The following is a 19177-nucleotide window of genomic DNA, read 5'->3' on the forward strand; positions in this document are numbered from 1 at the left end:
CATGTGCCACAAAACTATAGTTTGGAATCATTAGTTTCATTGGAACCAAATATCAATAACGAACAATACGAAATATTTGTAAAAAAAATATACATCCTAATATTTCTAGGATTGAAAGCATCATCAGTTATTAGGGTACTTTATAGACAGCACATCTTGCAGTGACACTGCCACCTGCAGGACATTTTGATCTACTACAAAAGTAAACCTGTAAAAATTAAACATGAAATGCAATTACTGCTATAAATGCACCTTAATGAAATTATGTCAGCATCAGCTGTATTTGTATTAACTAGCACAAACCTATTGAGATCAGGAGAAACACTCCTATTTAAATCTTGAATTGACCACATAAAAGGACATCATATAACAAACGAAATAATATGCATATTTAATGGTAAAAGTATGATGATATATAAACAAATGTTCAAGAAACATTTTTTAAATCCCAAGCAACACTTTCCAGTTAAAGTACATGTATATAATCACCAGAATACCAACCAAATACTTTCAATAAAACAAGTTTATATTCACAACCGTGCCTTTGCTGAATCATAATCATTGATTAAAACCTCTTTAATAAAATGTTATGTTGTAGCAAAGCTTTTTTTTCCCCCCCTCCAACACCAGGTTGGGTATCTGTGCAGAATGCTTTGATGGCAAGGGATCGGCGTAAAATATTAAGACCAAATTCAATGTTGCAACTTCTGAGCAACAATCCTGTTTCAAATGCAGTCTTTGCCTTTAAAAACGATGGAAAATTGTTAATAAAAAATGAGCTTGTAGAAATGACCAGTTTCAGTACAAAAGCTTTTAAAATGTCGTTGTGGTGCAAGTCAATGCCATGTCTCTTACAACTGGTGGAAAATATGTGGTGCAATGTCATATCACCATGACAGCCATTTCATTGTTATAGCAGCTACATTTCCAGTTTAGCATTTAAAATTAATTGAATAACTTTGAGTTAATAATTGAAAAATAAAAACATAACACATAAATAATACTGAAAGTACAGCACATGATACAGGAAATAATTTCCAAAACACAAAAAAAAAGGCAGTAGAAAAATAAAAATCCACTGTGATACCAATATAAACATGAAATTAGTTTGTGATTTTGCACTTATGTCGGGAAATAATCATACATTTTTAAAAACCAACTGATAATCCAGATAACATAAAGAGAGTGAGGTTTCGATGCAGTGAGGTATAAGCTGCACATTCCTCTCATTCAGCCCAATTTGACTCTTCTACTGAAAGAACTTGAGGCCTGCAACGAGGAAGAACTTCTCCAGGAAGATCTCAGAGTCAAGGACAGCTATGTGGGCAGCCCGACCGATCAGAGAGTTGGCTGTGTTGGGCAGCGCATGAATGACATCAAATCTCACTAGATTACAGTCTTTGTTCTGAAGCACAGGCAGCAGCAGGTTCTCTATCATCTCAGCATACACAGGGCCTGGACAGATGAGAGTGAAATGGGTGGAGATTTAATTCATTTGGTATTCTTTTATGAATATTGAGCCACTAAGTGTAGAACTCTGTTTTTTCCAATTAAGAATCTGAAGCAAAAAAGAATCTTGTTCTTGCTTCAACTCACCTGTTTGTTTGTCCTTTAATGCAGTTTTGCACATTTCGATTCTAGCAGAATGGTACGGGACATAACGATCCTGCAGTGACCCCACCAGCACCACATTCTTGAAAAATTGCAGACCTTTGAGAGCAAATCAACAACAAAATTATTTCATATTGCGCATACGCAACTTCACCCGTCTTTGGTAAAAACACAAAATAAGTACATAAAACAGTAACTCTAACCAGATTTTTTGCTGAGCTTGTAGAGGAACGTTTGACGAGGATCAGAATGGTCACGGCACGTCAGTTGGAGGAGTGACCCCGACTTTTTCCACTTCTGCATGAACCAAAGCCCTAATAACAAAGTTCAACAACAGCATTCAACAGAACCCGCCACTGTGACAGTAGACAGATGCATTACAAACATAAGAAATTATCTTTTGGGGGATTATATGAAGCATTAGTGGAACCTCTAATGATAGGCACTTACCTGTATTGACCAAAGCAGAGCTGTTGTACAGTGTGCCCAGGTGAGGTCCAGAGAGTGAAAGGAAGGTGTGCAGCCTGCTCAGGTAACATTTAAACCTGGGCCTACTCAGGACTGAACGAACTATAAGGTTTCCTAAGGAATGACCCACAAAGCTGTAAATGGAAAAAAAAGAAAAGGTTCAAGCGGCATTCATGTTGCTTCTAAAACTGTACATGCTGCATTATAATATGGGTAGAAATTATGCCTTATTGCGCCACACAATGACTCACTAATGTATCCTTGAAAATAAAAATTCTAAAAACTGCAAAATTATTTTTGATATTACACTTTGGTAGAATAGAGAATCTCACCTTATCTTTGACACAGTGAGGTTGTACAGCTGAATATACTGGACTATTTCATCCAGCAGGCGGTCTGTCATCGACTCAAAGTCAGCAAAGGTATCATTCTGTAGAATAGTATTCAATAACAATGTCATGACAGTGTTCTAATCTATGCCTGATAAAATCTGTTGTCATAATAATAATAATAATAATAATAATAATAATCCAAGTTCATAATCTCTAACAATCATAAACAATCACTGATTTCACCAGTAAATTCAGTTAAGGGTAGAAAGTAGATTTTAGACAACAGCAGTGTCTGTGGTTTCATCCATTCACCTGGTTTCTCTCGGACATCAGGAAGTCAATTCGAGCACCAGGCAGCCCAAGCTCCAAGTAAGTCTTTACCAGTCTCAGGTCTGCACTGTTACCTGCAGCAGTGAGGAAGGGGAGCATGAAAGTGATTTTTTAATACAAGAAAATAATAAAAAAAAAAAAAAACACAACACCTTAAAGAAAGTAAGTTAAGGTTTTTGTACCATCTAGGCCGTGGACACAGACTATGAGATGGATGCCTTCATCACAGCTTTCATCTTCCTCCAGGCTAAAATATGGCACAGTGGATGCTAGCTCAGGCATATCACTGTACAAGAAACCAGGCAGCCTTAGCTGCTTCAATTCATCTTTGGACTTGATGAACCTGCACAATTTATTAAGTTCATGAATATTAATTTTTATTGTGTGTAACGGAACAATAATCTGCATGAATCATCTGCATGACATGAACATAAGTGAGATTTAAGAAAAACAAGACTCACGCTTTCATCTGTGGTGTCGGTGCACATTCATACCACCGCAGACTAGAGACACATAAGGTAGAGGGACAGGGAGGTCTGCCCAAGCTGTAGGCAACACTGCTGGAGGCGAGGCTGGAGCAGATGGCAGCTCTTGATAAATCCTTTGTTTCATGCAGATAGCTGATGCCAAGCTGCTCAAACAGTAGACCTGTCTCTTGAGCAGCTGCATCCACAGCTCCAGTACACTCCTCATCAGCCACACCATTTACAAAAGCATAGCCATCACCTTCCTCATAGTAACCATTTTCAATCATCTCATGTTCCGTCTCATCTTCATCCTGCTCAGGTTGTGATCCTGTCGGGATTCCCAGTGTGATAGCGGATGTTTCTATGGGGCTAATCTCAGACACATCGGTGCTAGAGCACGAGCCAAAGTAGTTCTCTACCATGCCACGTTTTACCAAGTCAGTGCTACTGGTGGCAGAGTTACTGGAGGGGCAGGCAGTATGAGGTTCACTACGGGACTCTTTGACAGTCCCAGAACCAGTCGCTACCTCATGTTCCAGTTCAGACGTCGCTATTAATTTGGGGTCCGTTTCCAAGTCAGAGCCTGGTTTTGGAAGTTGGGAATGACCTGCCCCAGTGTCTGGAATGTCAGTGGCAGCAATGGCTGGTCTATTTGTGATATCTCCAGAGAAGACCAGGCTCCGCTCCTGCACCAACACGCTGGACTTTCTTGCTCGGACTTCAGCTCCACTGGAGCCTGCAGAGGAACCTTCACCCTCATCATCTGAGGGCAGAGAATTGATGGATGTGAGAGAAGACTGGACTCCACTGACAGCACTGGTATTTTCGGGGTAAAGAATTTCTCCACTGGGCTTTTGTACAATGTTTTGCTGAAAAGACCGAGGTGCAGTTCCCAAAAGGGGCCTCTCGGGGTGTGGGGCAGATACACCCGATTCGGTAATGCCTAGCCCTACGCAAGTCTGCAGACCTGGAGCAAACTGCGTGGCAAAAGAGCTGGGTTCACTCTCAATGCCTGAGTCTGAAAGGCGAGACGAGGCACTGGGGGCTGCTACATCTGGCAACCTAATACAATCACTCTTTACCTGTACTGAGAACAGACCGGGTTGGATACACTGTGCTGCTTCTTTACCTGACCTTTCAAACACAGAGTCCACAACAGACTGCTGTGAGTCACATGGGTCTGTCTGAATTATCTCAGGAGTACTATTGGTAAGAATTCCATCAGTCCGACATGGTAGAAGAACAGTTACTTTATCTCCTTGGTATGGGTCCTTGTTACTTGGTTTCACCTCAATTTTTTTCAGCCCACTAGACCACTGTGACAGCTTTTGGCTACCATGGTAAGCTTGTTCATTTTTGTGAAGTGGTTGGTTGCATACGGTGACAGCCCCAGTACCCGCCTGAGGATTATTCAGTATGTCCACGTTAGTAGGATTTTTGAAGGAACCTTTATGACAAGCAGCAGCAGTTAGATTCAATTCCTTTTCATCTGAAATAGAATCACGAGCACTGATTCCACAATGTGCTGCTGTGGCACCACAGTCAACAGAAGAATTCGCATTAGTCCTTAAATTAGTACTTGGATCCCCCTGCAAGGTATCATGTTCCTCATCTTTGTTGAGGAGATGTTCCCCTTCCTTGTTCTTTGTGCTGGGGTCTGCATAAGGAGCTTTGAGGTTTTTGTAGCCCACCAGAACTACAGAGTCCTTGGAACCCTGTCTAATCAACTTCTTGGAGTTGTCAGATTTAGAATTTTTCTTCAGTTTAACTGACTTGCCTTTGGACTTAGGTGGTGGCTCAAAGTTGTCTGACCAGGTGTTTTCCATGGAGGCAAAGCGAGACTCGGGCATGGGGCTGGCTGCTGCATTGCAGTCCTTTGGGTTGGGCTTGTCCGTTTTATTGGACAATGATCCAGTCCTTGTATTATGCAGGCCCAGCCAGGGTCCATCACGATCTTCATAATGAAACCAACATAAAAATAGACAAAAGAAACAAACAAACAAAAAAAAAACAAATCAGTAATTAATTGGCCTAATAACTAAACACCTGTGGCAATTCTGTGTTACTGACCTTCTGTGAGTGAATCCAAGTATCGATCCTCAAAGATGATTGGCAGAGAGCTGACATCGCCATCTAGGTCTGCACATTCCACTGGAAGTGGAGGCAATGACAGGAAGTAGCTGGAGTTTTTTATCGCAGTAGTCATCTGCTGGTGACTGTGAGCACTGAAATAAGAATCAGAAGTAGTGAGGGAAAAAAATTGTCTGGGGTTTCTAAACTATTTGAGAACAAGTAACGACTAGCACAGTCTCGACATGAGCAACACTATATTTCATGACAAACATGACACTGCAACTTACTGTAGTTCCTGATAAGCCAGTGCAGATTGTCTTGGATGTTCAAGACAAAAGAAAGCCTCAGCAAACCGCCTCACCTATAATAGCATCACATTTTTACTCAAATTAAAAAACAGATTGCCATTTGAAGATGACTGGTCAGACATTTGATTTAAAAGGAGGTGGAACTCACCCTTAGTGTATGGTGCTCTGCAGCAAGGAGGGCAGCAACATGCTCCTGCAGGGACACAACCTCTAGGAATTGTCCCCAAAGAGCCATAAGCAGAGAGCAGAGCTGAGCCAGGTTCATATTGACCAGTTCTGCCAGCTCATCTGGGGACTCTGCCTTCTGCTAAGGGTACAAAGACAATCACCAGAGAGCTCAGGTGATCACATTTCCATTACATCAGCTTAAAGAAGAATGGCAGCTTCATGGCAGGGGGCTATAAAATGAACTGTAAATTTCAGAAAACATTGTCCCCCTCTCCTCTTCCCAAGAGAATTTAGTTTGCCACGTGGTTTGAGGAACCAATCCTTGAGCAGCTACACATAAACTTTTCCAAGGCATAAACAGTATTTGCAGGCTGTGAATCATAAAAATTGAATTATGAAAAATGGCTGTACCATTGTTATCAGTGAAGCAATTATTTGAATTTAACACATCTCTAAAGACATTTTTATCACAACTCACATATCTTACACGCAGCTCCTTGAAACACAACATTTACACCAAATATTATCTCTAAAAATCATTCCAACAAACCATTCCCTACTGTCAGAGACACATTCAGAAAATTACATTTTTTTTATTTTACCAGCAACTTCTACGGCCCGAGCTAAATATCAAGTTTTAAAAAGGAAAATATAAAGCAAACACCCATTTGATAATATAAATATTTTACATTATTGTTTCCTGAAAGAGACTTTTTTTTACCTTAACTTGTTCACATAAGTCAGCTAGACGGGCCTCTAAGTCGAGTTGCTCTAAGGAAACAGAAATAGCATTAAAACAAACAAAATTAAAAATCACTTTTATAATTCATTAAACCATTGCGGTTTAGGTATTTATAAGAACCTGTACTGCAAGCAGAAGGAGGAAGCAGTGTCAGAATGCAGTAGTGTTAGAAAATAGGTTTTTTAAGACATGAACAGAAACAGCCAACTAATTCTATAGTGATTATAGTGTTAACCAAGTCCTTGGCCATGGTCAGTTATAAAGAAGGAAAGACAGACTTGATATTCAGTGTATTAAGTAATGAAAAGGTGACATGAAAGTGGTTAAACATAGTCTGTAGGAAGTGGGACACAAGAAGAAATAGTGTTGAATTTCACATGAATGTAAGTGAGTGAAGAAGAAAAGAATGGCAGGCGGATTTGAAGGATTGGGACATACCTACGTAGACGTGCCTTTGACTTCGGGGATAGGGTCTTCTGAGTACTCGTTCATATAGGACTTGCATGCTGGGCTTGGCTAGTAAGATTGCACATATAGGCATATTTAACCTCTTTTTATCATTTGGTCGTCTGGTGTGAGTTAGTATCCATCCCCTTGTGTGGATTATGTCTGGTGAACCATAGTTAGTTGTGTTTGGGAGCTGTTAAAATGTGTCTTTTGTCTACAGGATAACAGATGTCAACTAATTAAATTCATGTATGATCTATGAAGTTTCTGAACTAAAAAAAAGTCAGCCACAAATAAATCCCTAACTTTGCCGATTGTGTGATTTGCTTTAATGGTAGAAAATGTTCTTGAGAAGGGATCATGTGAAATGACGTGAAAACACAACAAACTTGCAATATGAAATTAACACAGATGCTGAAAAGAAAAACAATGAAAATCCATCGAAGGAGAAATATGAATAAGATGATATTGTATAACTCTTTCTTCTCAAAGCTTTTAAGTTAACTATGGTGTGCACATTGCATTTCCTTTTTTTTTAGAATTATGCAATATTTACTAAGATTACATTGCCTTACAAGCCATAGTAACCCCACACTCTGACCTAAGTTGATGGGAAGCCATAGTATACCTAGTTCCATACGATGGGAGGAGGGCAGGTCCTTGGTAATTGAAGTGAAGTAGTCAAAGAGGCCCTGGTAGGCAAGCAGGAGACTGGAGCAAAGGTTGTGGTGCAGACTGAAGGCATGTTGCAGACAGTGGTCAGTTACCAAGAATGTCCTGCCCTGAGGGAGCAGATGGAAGAGAAAATGGATCACTGAAGTCTGTAAGCAATATTTTGTTTTGCTTTTCAGGACAAGAGCACTTGTACACACTTGGTTTTTAAGCACACCTATTAAAGACAAACTCTCAGTGGATAGACCACTGTAACGGTAACCGTCAACAAATTCTGGTTGTCGAGTGATCACTTCATATCAGGTATTATTGTCAATCACGAGGCTGAAGTTTGCGTCCAGATTCACAGCTTCCCAGTTGGCAGTTAAGGGAAAACTTAAGCAAGAGAAACATAACCTTGTTGTGTTTTTAAAACACGTGTATGTAAAGCCTTACATACAAGCTACATGTCAACGACATTGAAGTTAGGGACACGATGGTTCTAATTAACTTAAATACTTCGCTCTGGCATGGCATTTGTGCAGATCACTGAAATGAAATGTGATCAATGGGTCGTCATACCTGAGGTGTGTCCATTAATGGCACAACAATATGTCTGATTTTGTCTGATTCACAGTGGTACATTCGCACCACTGCATTGTGGGAGCAGCTCGAGCTGGCCACCTTTGTATGTCAGTAGAGACCAATTACTTCTGGACAAATGTGAAAGTGTTCTGACAATTTCTACCTCTTCTGTCCTTTCCGTCAACAGCTCGACACATTAGAAATATAACTCTCTACCCAAGGTGCAAGACTGTTAAACCTGAGTCTACAATCATGTCCATTTAATAACCAAAGCACTCATTGCAGGCAGGCACCCATGATCAAAATCACATTTTTTATTCTTTTATCTGTATTACCCCATTATTAAAAGAAAAACAATACAAATCCAAACTACAACTCAGCAAAATAAATTAGATCTGCAATTACATGATCCTCAAGTGGCTTCACTTACATCTGGTGATACTTGCTTGACATAATTGCTTCCAAACACCACGTTCTCGAGTGGTGGGATGACAGAGTCCTTGGTTTGTGCTGGGGAGTTGCGGTTAAGCCATGTGGTTTTAACTGGTCGATGAAAACTAGGGAAAAACAAGCAAGCAAACTCAAACTCAGCTTATCAGTATGTATCAGTAGTTATGCTGTTTAACTTAACCACAGTGTTAAATATGCTATGTGAAGTGGGTAGAATGTGTTGTATAATTCTAAATATTACAACTATAGATGTATTTAAAAGCTTCAACCTGTGCAGTCAAATATATGTATAAAACCTTACTTGAGTAAGGTGGTAGTCTGACCTGATAAGGGGCTGATGTAGTGCCACAAGGGAAGCATGGATGGCTACAGAAACGACAGACAGGTGGAAGTAGTCAAACATGACATTGATGTGTTGGTGGATGCCTCGCTGATGGCTAAAGTGCAAACGAAGTGTGCGGCCACTGATATTCTGTAAAGAGCTTGGATCATCTGGTCTGTGAAAATGAAATAAGAGGGGAAAAACAAGGATTAATGTCACGGAATGGAGAGGCAAACATCAAGATTCCTTTTTATCAAATTCACACAGAACAGTAATACAAGAACACGTAAATAAAATTATGCAACACCTACGTATAATCACCATCTGTGAAATATAACTCCAAGAAGAGCTGGAAATCCATGTCATTGAGGGACTCTTCGACCTGAGAATATTACAAAAATGTGGAGACAGAGTCCCATGGTCAGTATACAAATTCTATATTTCATGTATTTCTGTTTGATAGTATTAGTGCTAATGAGCCTAAAATGATCAAAACCATTAGTTGATGTAACATAGGCCCTTAAAGCAGATTGGCTGTCAATGTGCCCCATTACATTGGAACCTACAACCATAAGCAGGATCTTTCAAGTGTATTATTTGATTGGCAGCATAACAAAGTCATTGGAGGGAGTGTTAACAAAGACAGATGTCCCAACATCTATAGAACATTAAATAATAACAAATACAAATACTCAGAAGTGTATTAGCTTTTCATGTTTTCATGTCTACTTTAAGCTTAGTGTACAATTAGCAGTGAAGAAAATATACACCTGGCACAAAGTATCACCGCTTTGTCATAAACATACCTTCTTCTCATCTAGCAGCATCATCACTTTGAAGAGGAGGACGTCATTGACTACAACCTCTTCATTCTTGTACAAGATTTGGAAGGTTTTGCTGCAGATGGCATCATCTTGGACTGAAGCAGGAAACGCCAGATCAGAGCCTGGACAGAAAAAAACCCACTATAATTAACTGCGTGAGAACTGAATGATCAAAGACAAACTGCATTTGAATTTGTATGTATAACCATAACAAAGAAAAAGAAAGTTGTATTGTAAATAAGGTTTTAACAAAAGAAAATCTACTGATTCTGGATTAAATTTAAATGTAGCTTTTTCGAGATTCACAAAGACAGAAAACTAGTAAAAACATTACATATTTTCCCCATGATCCATTTTGAATTAAAAGATTTGCAAGAAAGCAGTGCAGGTCTCTAAAAAGGGGAAGTGGCATATACACAAAGACTTGGAGAAATACCAAGAACAAGGAGTGGGGTGTGAGATAAGCCAGTGCCCTATAAACTACCAGGCAGCAAAGTCTTATCTGCAAAAACAATAACTATTTTCTGTGAAACAGCACAAATATCCAAGAGCTGAAAAAACATGCAGGTCTACCTGCATTGACAGTATTGACTAGATGAATATCATCTGTATTTTTAGGGACACAACCAGCCGCCTTATTAGAAAAGCAGGATTACTTAATGCTCAGTGCCGGCTACTGAAATATTCTTCTAGCGGATTTAATTAGAGAATAGAGAGGAACATTGATGAAGAATGGGCCCTGTTTTCACGGTAACGCAAACAACGCACACAACAAGGGCAACAGTATGGTAATTTTCTGACCTTAACAATCCCTTTCCCCTATGTCTAATACCAAGTGGGGTGCATAGTGCACAAGGAGGAGGTTCATTTAAATGAAGATCAAAGTGTGTTGTTGATATATTGGTAGAAAATATGTTTTTTTTTTTTTTTTAACAGACTCAGAATAGATGTCTTGGGGGACTTTATCAACAAGACCAAAATAAATACAGAGAAATATGTGCAGCAATGATGGAATAATGTTTAAAACATAAATAACACTATCAACAATTCATCCCCCAGCCAGGGGAAGCAGTTATATTGGAATAAAAATGTACACTTCATAATAGTATAACTTATATACCGGATTTTCTAATAAAAGATATAAACTAAATATTAGATACATGGAACAGGTAACCAAACACTAAAAGAAAACCTTTGTTAAAAAAATTTAAATACATTCCAAAGGTATAAAACAGAACAGGATCAAACCTGAAACAGAGTTGGATTGATGGAAATCTTTAACAACATTTTTAATTTATGACATAATTGTACAAGTTAACAGAACCTACACAGTCTTGCACTTGATGCAGATCTGAGCTTCTGTGTGTGCAGGTCATGCTTCTCTACACAAGACAGGACCATTAATTCTTGAAGGTCTTTCCATTTATTCAGCTGCTGCGGTTTAATTGTAATTGGCACAGCTGTTTTAAATCCATGAGACAAGTGACTGGCTAAATTAATTCATAAATTATACCACACCCTCTGTTTAATGTTTTGCTTATGTGGTAAAAAGGCCCCAAGTTTGGTAGGAAAAATTACTATGCTATACACATTTAATCTCTTTGAATGATGTACCAAAGTTTAATTTACCTCCCGGGTGGAGTAGACTGGTCTCAACTTTGTGAGGGACGCGGGGTGGCATCTTCAGACTGGCACGAATCTGGTAGAACCTGATAATACAGATGTAAATGTAAATCAACACCAATATAAAAACAAGTACTATTAGTTTGGTCCATAACATCATTAGAAGCTCTGTGAAAGATGAGCAAACCACACAGTTTTTGCTAGTGCATCTACCTGTAAAATGACACTACACTATTCATGAATGAATAATGAGCACTTTCTTTCACAGTCACTCATGTAGTAAACCTAAGCTCTTAAAGCACTGATGAACTAAGAGAAGAGAGCAGGGGTTTTATCCAATGAGTATAATGACATATAAACAGAGCACACACAAAAAATATAAAGAGTATATCCATATTTGAATTCTCTGCTGTTTTGAACTAAGCAATAATTTTGAGCATCCTAAATCACATTGACAGGACATGCTCAAAAACAAATTCTGGTCCCCCTCTACAACAACCCAAGTACCAATGGCACACTTTTTATATATTTGTATCTAGTAAAAGTGATGCAATGTATGACATTAATGGCATGAAAACAACAACAACAACAACAACAACAACAACAATAATAATAATAATAAGTATCTAGAAACAATATGACGATACTCACCCTCTTTGGAAGAGGTCCACATTGTAGAACTTGTGGAGCTCCACAGAGAACTCCACTGTAGCCTGGACTTCAGTCATCTTGGTCTCTACAGGCAAAGGTGCCTTACATCATCTGGAATATATCGGTAGGCCTATGGGCAAAGGTGATTAAACTAGTTATTCACATTAGAAGCCAATAAATAAAAGAAAGCATCAGTATTAAGAAGCAGTCACCCATGAACAAAATCAAGAACATGCATGAGTTGGTCAGTTATTCAAGAGATTTATTACTAGGGCAAAAGGCTTACATTTGGCATAGGGACTATCTTGTCCTCTGGGCTTAATTTGTTAACAGCACAGATAATTATAGCATTAGTGTAATAGAGTAGAGGAAAATACTATGAATAACATTACAGAAATAGGCCAGAAATATAATATCACAATTTGCTATATGAGAATCAAACAGACAGCTTTGTCATTAAGTGTTTTGTTCATTGAATAAAAAAGTCATATAACTGTTTCTGGCTTTAGATTCTGGCAAAAGCAATGATACAGACGCTCTCTAAATTAGTCATGTATGAAATGAATAAATAATCCACTGGAAGACAGCACTTGATTGCATACATGACAATGAAAATGACACACAAAAGGGAAAATGGGAATTTGACCTGGTTGACACAGATGGCCAAGGCAAAGCAATTACTAGCAGGTAATGCTACTATTCAAATATCCCTCCCTTTTTGTTAGAAACAGTCTGATACATTTAAGCTAGGAGCCATTTCCCCTTTACTGAGACCTTGAAACCTTGACACTTTACATGAATCTTACAGAGTGGTACAAATAAGATAAATTAGTCATATGACCTACCAGTTACCAATAAAAATGTATAACAACTTAAAGTGATATAACGGTGGCATTTTCTGTTGAGGCTATTTTCACTAATTGTAATAAGTGGGAATTGAAAATGTGTAATCTGTATGTAATGAGTATGTTTTCACATGAAACGTCAATGAGGCCATGGAATAGTTGGAAGATTAATATTTAGTCTGATGTTAAGGGGTTTTCAGGGCAACTGGTATGACAGGTTCAGACCTCAGCAAATATGACAGCTTTGTGTCAAAGTCTAATCCTGTGTTTGAATACAGAATGCATAGAGGGTGAGGTTAGGTGCCACTGACATATTTATACTGACACACGCCATTAATAAAATAATAAGCTGTCAATAAGAGCTAGCTGCACTAGACTTAAATGTTTGAAGTAGAAGCGTTATTGTCATTGCACCAAATAGTTACATTACATGTCATTTAGCAGACGCTTTTATCCAATGCGATTTACAATGGAATTGAGTACAATCGTAAATAGTAAGAGATTAGACGTGTAACAACCATAAAACTACTACTATTTCACGCACATACATCTATCTACATTACGATAAATAGTAAGTAATTAAAAACAGCACATTGAGACAACTAAACAATATTTCTCAGAGGGAAACCTAGTCATTTGTTTGTTGTACACAGCTTGACAATGAATGCAAAACTGTCATTTGCAAAAACACCAAACCAAATGTCACATTTCCCTAAACAAACTGGCAACATGTAACTGGCATTTAAGACCATTCGCGTCTAATGTACAAAATGGATACATATATACATACATAATACATACATATATATATATAAATATATATAAATAAATGAGGCCTCAACAGCCACCATCTGATGGCTTCTTTTTTAAAATAGGCAACCCTTATTTCAAACCAAAAATGAGAGTTGGGAAATAGCTGTTAGTTATAACTCACCGACACAGATTTGATGCCACTGATAATATCCTCAGGGTTACAGGTGGGAGGCTACCAAAACAACAATTTAGTTAGGGGCCCAATAAAGGTAAGCAACGATCCACCAAAGACAAATCAAAACACACTTTAACGGCTCGACGAAAACAAAACGTCTCACGACAAGTTAGCTAATGGTAAGAATTAGCCCGGTCTAACATTAGCCACAAAGTCGAGCTACTCACCATTGCGCTGGCAGGCTAACATTAGCTGGCTAACAGACGTTAGCTCCAATTTTAGTCCTTTCGTCGTCTTTTCACAGCGCGGCCCCGACACAAAACAGTACCCGGATGACTATCTTGCTTCCTCATCTGACTAGCGCTACAGTAAAGACGCCCATTGAAGTAATACGTTAAGCAACCGGTCTATGTACCATTCTGGGTTGGGTTGTCTGCTAACTGTCGAGCTAACTGAGCTCTGTCTGAGGAGCTGACAGCAGGGGCTGCTCCAGCTGCACGCCGATGAACATTTAACTGCGCGTCACAGCACATACCAGAGGCGTACCGACAGGACAGGCATACCCGGCAAATGCTGGGGGCCCTGAAGAAAAGCCCCCCCCCCCCCCCCAGGTACATTTACCATGACAACCACGAAGCTGGTGGGCGGATCAGTGAGAAATGGTCTCACCCACTGTTGCCAATTCCTCAGTAAGGAAATTAGCTATTGGTTGTCTTAAAAGTCTCTAGAAGTCGCTAAAATTCTCTTCTTCTGTTTATATATTTATTTTTTGTTGTATTAGAGAGAATACATAGAGGGTGAGGTTAGGTGCCACTGACATATTTATACTGACACACGCCATTAATAAAAAAATAAGCTGTCAATAAGAGCTAGCTGCACTAAACTTAAATGTTTGAAGTAGAAGCGTTATTGTCATTGCACCAAATAGTTACATTACATGTCATTTAGCAGACGCTTTTATCCTGAACTGGAACCAAGTCAAATTCCTTGTTTTTGTGCACAAACTTGGCCAATTAAGTTAATTCTGATTCTGGTTTCATCACATAATTTGCACAAGTGTTCATATATAATTGTAATGGACAAAAAGTCAGTAAAAACAAACGCAATCAGTGTTTTTGATGACATACAGTTGACGGATTAACAGCTAACCAATCAGAATAAGTGTTGTTGATGACCAAGAGTACAGTGCCCATTCTTTTTTATAAACAAAACTATGAATGTTATCGTACAAGACATGTGGAGGGGGGTTTATCAAGGAGCTTCAGTAGGATGGTATGTATAAATCAAGCTTCCAAATAGTTCTCACCGACATTTGCTCAAAGCCGCTGTGTCTGCAGCGTGTGTCAAGCCTGTAAGTGGTATAGTTTTAAATTATTTATGCTTCAACATGTTATGAGCATAGGGTGTATAGGTGACGAGGGTGGGGAGGGATGTTGAAGGGCCCCCCAGATCCAAAAATCGCCTCTGCACATACCAGAGGCACAGCTGACGCCACATGCAAAAAAGATATGGTACCTGTAAATGTGACATTGAAGATAATAATAACACAAATGTGTGTGTATATATAAATAAGGTTATGTACACCTTTAATTGGTAAAATATTTTGTAGCATGTCACACAATCAATGTCACTTTTCAGTGGCCTGTCCAATTTATTGAAGTCACGTGTGCCTGACAATTTATTACTTAAAATAAGTGGTAAAAAGCAGGTTATGGGGTAAGGGGTTAGTTCTTCACCAGTTTCCTTTGCAAACAGCTTCCTCTGTGAAGACATCATGAGTGCGGAGTGCCCCATAAATCAACAACATGAATCTCTAATGTTACTTCTACACAGAAAAATACAAATATTTCAGGACTTGTCTCCAGTCCTCAATAATAAATTATTTATCTGCCTCTTGGCCCAACAGAGCAAACACCGCCTGTACTGCACCAGCATCTCAGAGTGCAGTGGAAACAATGTTGTCTGAATACCATGCAACCATGGGGATCACAGAAGATGAACATCCCAAGATTGGTGTGTACAGAAAGCCACGCAAGGGCAATGTATCGTGTGCTAGAATGTTAAATCCACGGTGGGTGCAGGAGAACTCCAGTGGAATGCAGAGTTGACACTGTGGACACTGTTGACTCACTCCCCAAATAAAAGACAACAGTCTCGCCTATAAGAGACCCCTCACTGAGACCTAACACTTTGTGCTCCTGAGGAAGCAGCTTTACAGGATCTTTCCTGGAAGCCAATCTGAGGACACATCCAGCTGCAGATGCTCTTTTGTTTCTCAACATCTCAACATCAAGCTATGCAATGGGTGGCGTCAAAAGGTAAATACCAAATTTATAGTGGTGTAGATTTGTAATTTGCGAGTGCCATGCAAAAAAAAAAGACCCTAACTCTGTCATTATGCATATTTCAACATCTGATTGCGTTCCAGAAACTTTCTTCTGTACACATTGTGCTGCTGTTATGTGATCCCACACTATCTTTGCACAGGACTTCATTCACAGTTCTTCATTCTTATATCTATATTTTATGACACAGCCTTTCTCATGTGAAGGCTTGTGTAGCAGCATTGCTTATACATAAACAATTAAATACTGCACTAAAAAAGTCAAATTAATTTAAAATTCAATTCTGAAAGCAGGTGCAGGGTTAACACTAGATTCTATATTTTTTCTAAGCCATTGATTAAACATTATGAAGGCATTTCACCAGATGTTTAAAGATAGGCACATCTAGAGTTTAAGTGTTAAAGAGTAAACCACAAACAGTGAGAGACGACCTAATATTTATTCAAGGCTGTGGTGCAGCTTTTCAAACACAGAGCTTTTATTCCCTTCCTTCTGCTCACACACTCTTCAACTACTAACGGTCTGTCCTCTGTTGCCATCTTGCAGCTGTGCGGTTTTCATCTCAAGTTGGTTTACAGCTGGAGCAGCAGTCCATGTGCCCTCAGATTAACGTTGGGGAGGATCGTTTCCCAGGTGGATTCCCATAATTTGTCTTCTTTATATATGTGACGTTCACCCTGAAAAACAAAACATCATATTACTAGTCTTATTTCAGATAATTACAGATAATTACAGAACATACCTTATAATATACAATTATATTTTCTGATTTTTCAGCTTCTGAAATGTGAATATGTTCTGGTTTCTTTGACATTAAATTAAATGTCTTTGGTATGTTTGAGGATGTCGTGATTTTGAGTGTTTGGGAAACAGTGACTTCAGATTGACAGATTAATGTAATTAGTGATAATTGCCTCCCTAGTTTAAAGTAAATATTTGCCATGTATCAACTGCAATTTATTGTATAGGATCACTCGCTATAGATTTGACTTCATAAAACATTACCTGAATAATAAGTATAGGTCTTTCACTACCAGAAATCAACTCAAAACGTTGGTTTTATTTTCAATTAAAACACTCTTCTGTCCCCCAGGATTTTATATTATGTCCCAGTTCCACATTGCTGAGCTGGCAAGACGAGGCACTATTAAAAAAGTTGTTGGATCATCTCCTCAGCATGTTGCTTATCAAATAGGCCCAGCATTCAACTTCAGAATCAACACAAGGTGAGGTGGTGGGCGTTACCATGGAGATGTGTGAGTGAAGACTGACACCTGGTGGCTGTACTGGTGTAGAGCCTTTTACCCTGTCCATGGTCCTGAATGTCAGAGCATGGTTTACATACAATTTAAAACTGATTCAAATGCAAATATTGTATTTTACATAGTGAAACACATTGTTAAAAGAATGAGTAAATATTGAGATATTATTTGGTCTTGACTGCAATTCATATTTCATATGAGTTCATCCTGTTTGTTTCAGGTCAGCTTATCCTCTGGGGCTGCCAGAAGAGTTTGCTTTTGTGGCCGTGATGCGCATGAGTGCCAGCACCATTAACAAAAACTGGAATATTTGGCAATTGCAGGATGTGAATGGCAACGAGCAACTGGCCATCAGACTCAACGGGGAGTCCAAGTCTCTGGAGTTTACCTTCACAGCTGTGGACAGTGTGAGGCAGACTGTTGTTTTTGGCCCCTTGACTTTACTTTTCAATGATCAGTGGCACAGAGTGCTGCTGGATGTCAGCAGACGCTCTGTTACCCTCTTTGTGGACTGCGCCATGATCGGGTCTCAGAGCATTCCACCCAGGCAAAAAGTCAGTCTGGATGGCTTCACATTGATTGGAAAACTCAAGGACAACCCAGTGATGGCAACTCTGGTACGTTTGCAAGGTTGTAGCACCAAGAACAGCTTTGGCAACTCATAATACCCAAAAATACAGCCAAAAGATTCAAGTAATATTTAAGTGTTTTATATCACTAAATTTCCAGTTTGTTTAAGGTTATATTACCTTCACTACATTCAACAATTAGGATCATTATGAATGTGGATTATGTTAAAATCTTATCTGTTAGTTAATAAATTTTCATCATTTAAAAAAAAAATACTGATATTGCTAGACAGCCTTTTTTCCTCCATATGTGGACTGTTTTACCTTTTCTTTCTTCATCAGAGACTATAGGAGACAGATGATACTGTGAAAGTGAATTACTTTAAAATTCTACACTCTGATCCTAATTATACATGTGATTGCTATGAGCAGACTTTCAAGGCTTGGGAATCCCTGTCATTTCTCACCATGTTGTTTTGTTTGTTTGTGTGTGTGTGTACTGTGTGTGTGTGTGTGTGTGTGTGTGTGTGTGTGTGTGTACTGTGTGTATTTGTTACCTCTTAAGTACATTTTTTGGCATAAAAACACATAATGAGGCATAAACTATACTTCAACTGAGGACCTGGTTCATGAATGATTTGTTTATGCTTTATAAATAAATGGAAGTCAATAGGAATCCTTAGAAGGACTTTCTTTACTCATCGGATAGACAACTTTATCATCACCTATCACTGTGGGGACATTTGGTCTGGTCCCCACAAGATTAAAGGGCTTTTTCAGGGTATAATGATGATGGTGATGTTGAACAATAATAATAGTTATTTTTATTGTACTAGTTTTGTCCAAAGGGTTTGAGTCTTTATTAATATAGGGCTAGGCAATAATTCATTAACAATATATGTTGTGATATTATTCCTTCAATATCAATATATCAAACTTTCAGTGCATTTTCTAGTGTTAAGCACAGTGCAAACACACTTTTAAACAAAACACATCATTGCTATTTAACAAGTGTTGTTTTTTTAATCGTGATATGCTTGTGTCCATATTCACCACCCCTATACTAATGTTTAGATAATGAGTCCCAATATTGTCCAAACATAACATGCTTTCTGCATCCAGATGTTGGGACAGGCTGTAGACTATGACAGTGTTATACATACTTTGTCTGTTATG

At 38.7% G+C, this 19177-nt stretch overlaps 1 protein-coding gene and 1 long non-coding RNA gene across 6 annotated transcripts; one reads left to right on the forward strand and one right to left on the reverse strand.

The window, feature by feature from the left end:
* Positions 1–367: 367 nt before the first annotated feature.
* Positions 368–14382, reverse strand: fam135a (family with sequence similarity 135 member A). Of its 5 annotated transcripts, XM_058651766.1 has the most exons (22): positions 14053–14382; positions 13832–13882; positions 12053–12182; positions 11408–11487; positions 9761–9900; positions 9266–9336; positions 8956–9129; positions 8613–8739; positions 7575–7728; positions 6938–7015; positions 6479–6528; positions 5738–5896; positions 5569–5642; positions 5279–5433; positions 3203–5162; positions 2924–3084; positions 2724–2815; positions 2412–2509; positions 2062–2213; positions 1815–1925; positions 1597–1710; positions 368–1455 (listed from the first exon to the last, which is right to left on the reverse strand). In XM_058651766.1, the coding sequence occupies exons 3-22, from the start codon at positions 12127–12129 to the stop codon at positions 1250–1252; spliced, it is 4233 nt and encodes a 1410-aa protein (XP_058507749.1). In that variant the 5' UTR covers positions 12130–12182; positions 13832–13882; positions 14053–14382; the 3' UTR covers positions 368–1249. The 5 variants fall into 5 exon arrangements, with proteins under 5 accessions (XP_058507749.1, XP_058507750.1, XP_058507748.1 ...); XM_058651767.1 differs by lacking the exon at positions 13832–13882 and having other exon boundaries at positions 5738–5893; XM_058651765.1 differs by lacking the exon at positions 13832–13882.
* Positions 13809–16320, forward strand: LOC131474044 (uncharacterized). The gene is made up of 3 exons (XR_009242261.1): positions 13809–13919; positions 15732–16143; positions 16254–16320. It is a non-coding gene; the product is annotated as an uncharacterized LOC131474044 (long non-coding RNA).
* Positions 16321–19177: the final 2857 nt, after the last annotated feature.

Source organism: Solea solea, chromosome 15 (genome assembly GCF_958295425.1).
Source record: "Solea solea chromosome 15, fSolSol10.1, whole genome shotgun sequence".
Lineage (NCBI taxonomy): Eukaryota > Metazoa > Chordata > Actinopteri > Pleuronectiformes > Soleidae > Solea > Solea solea.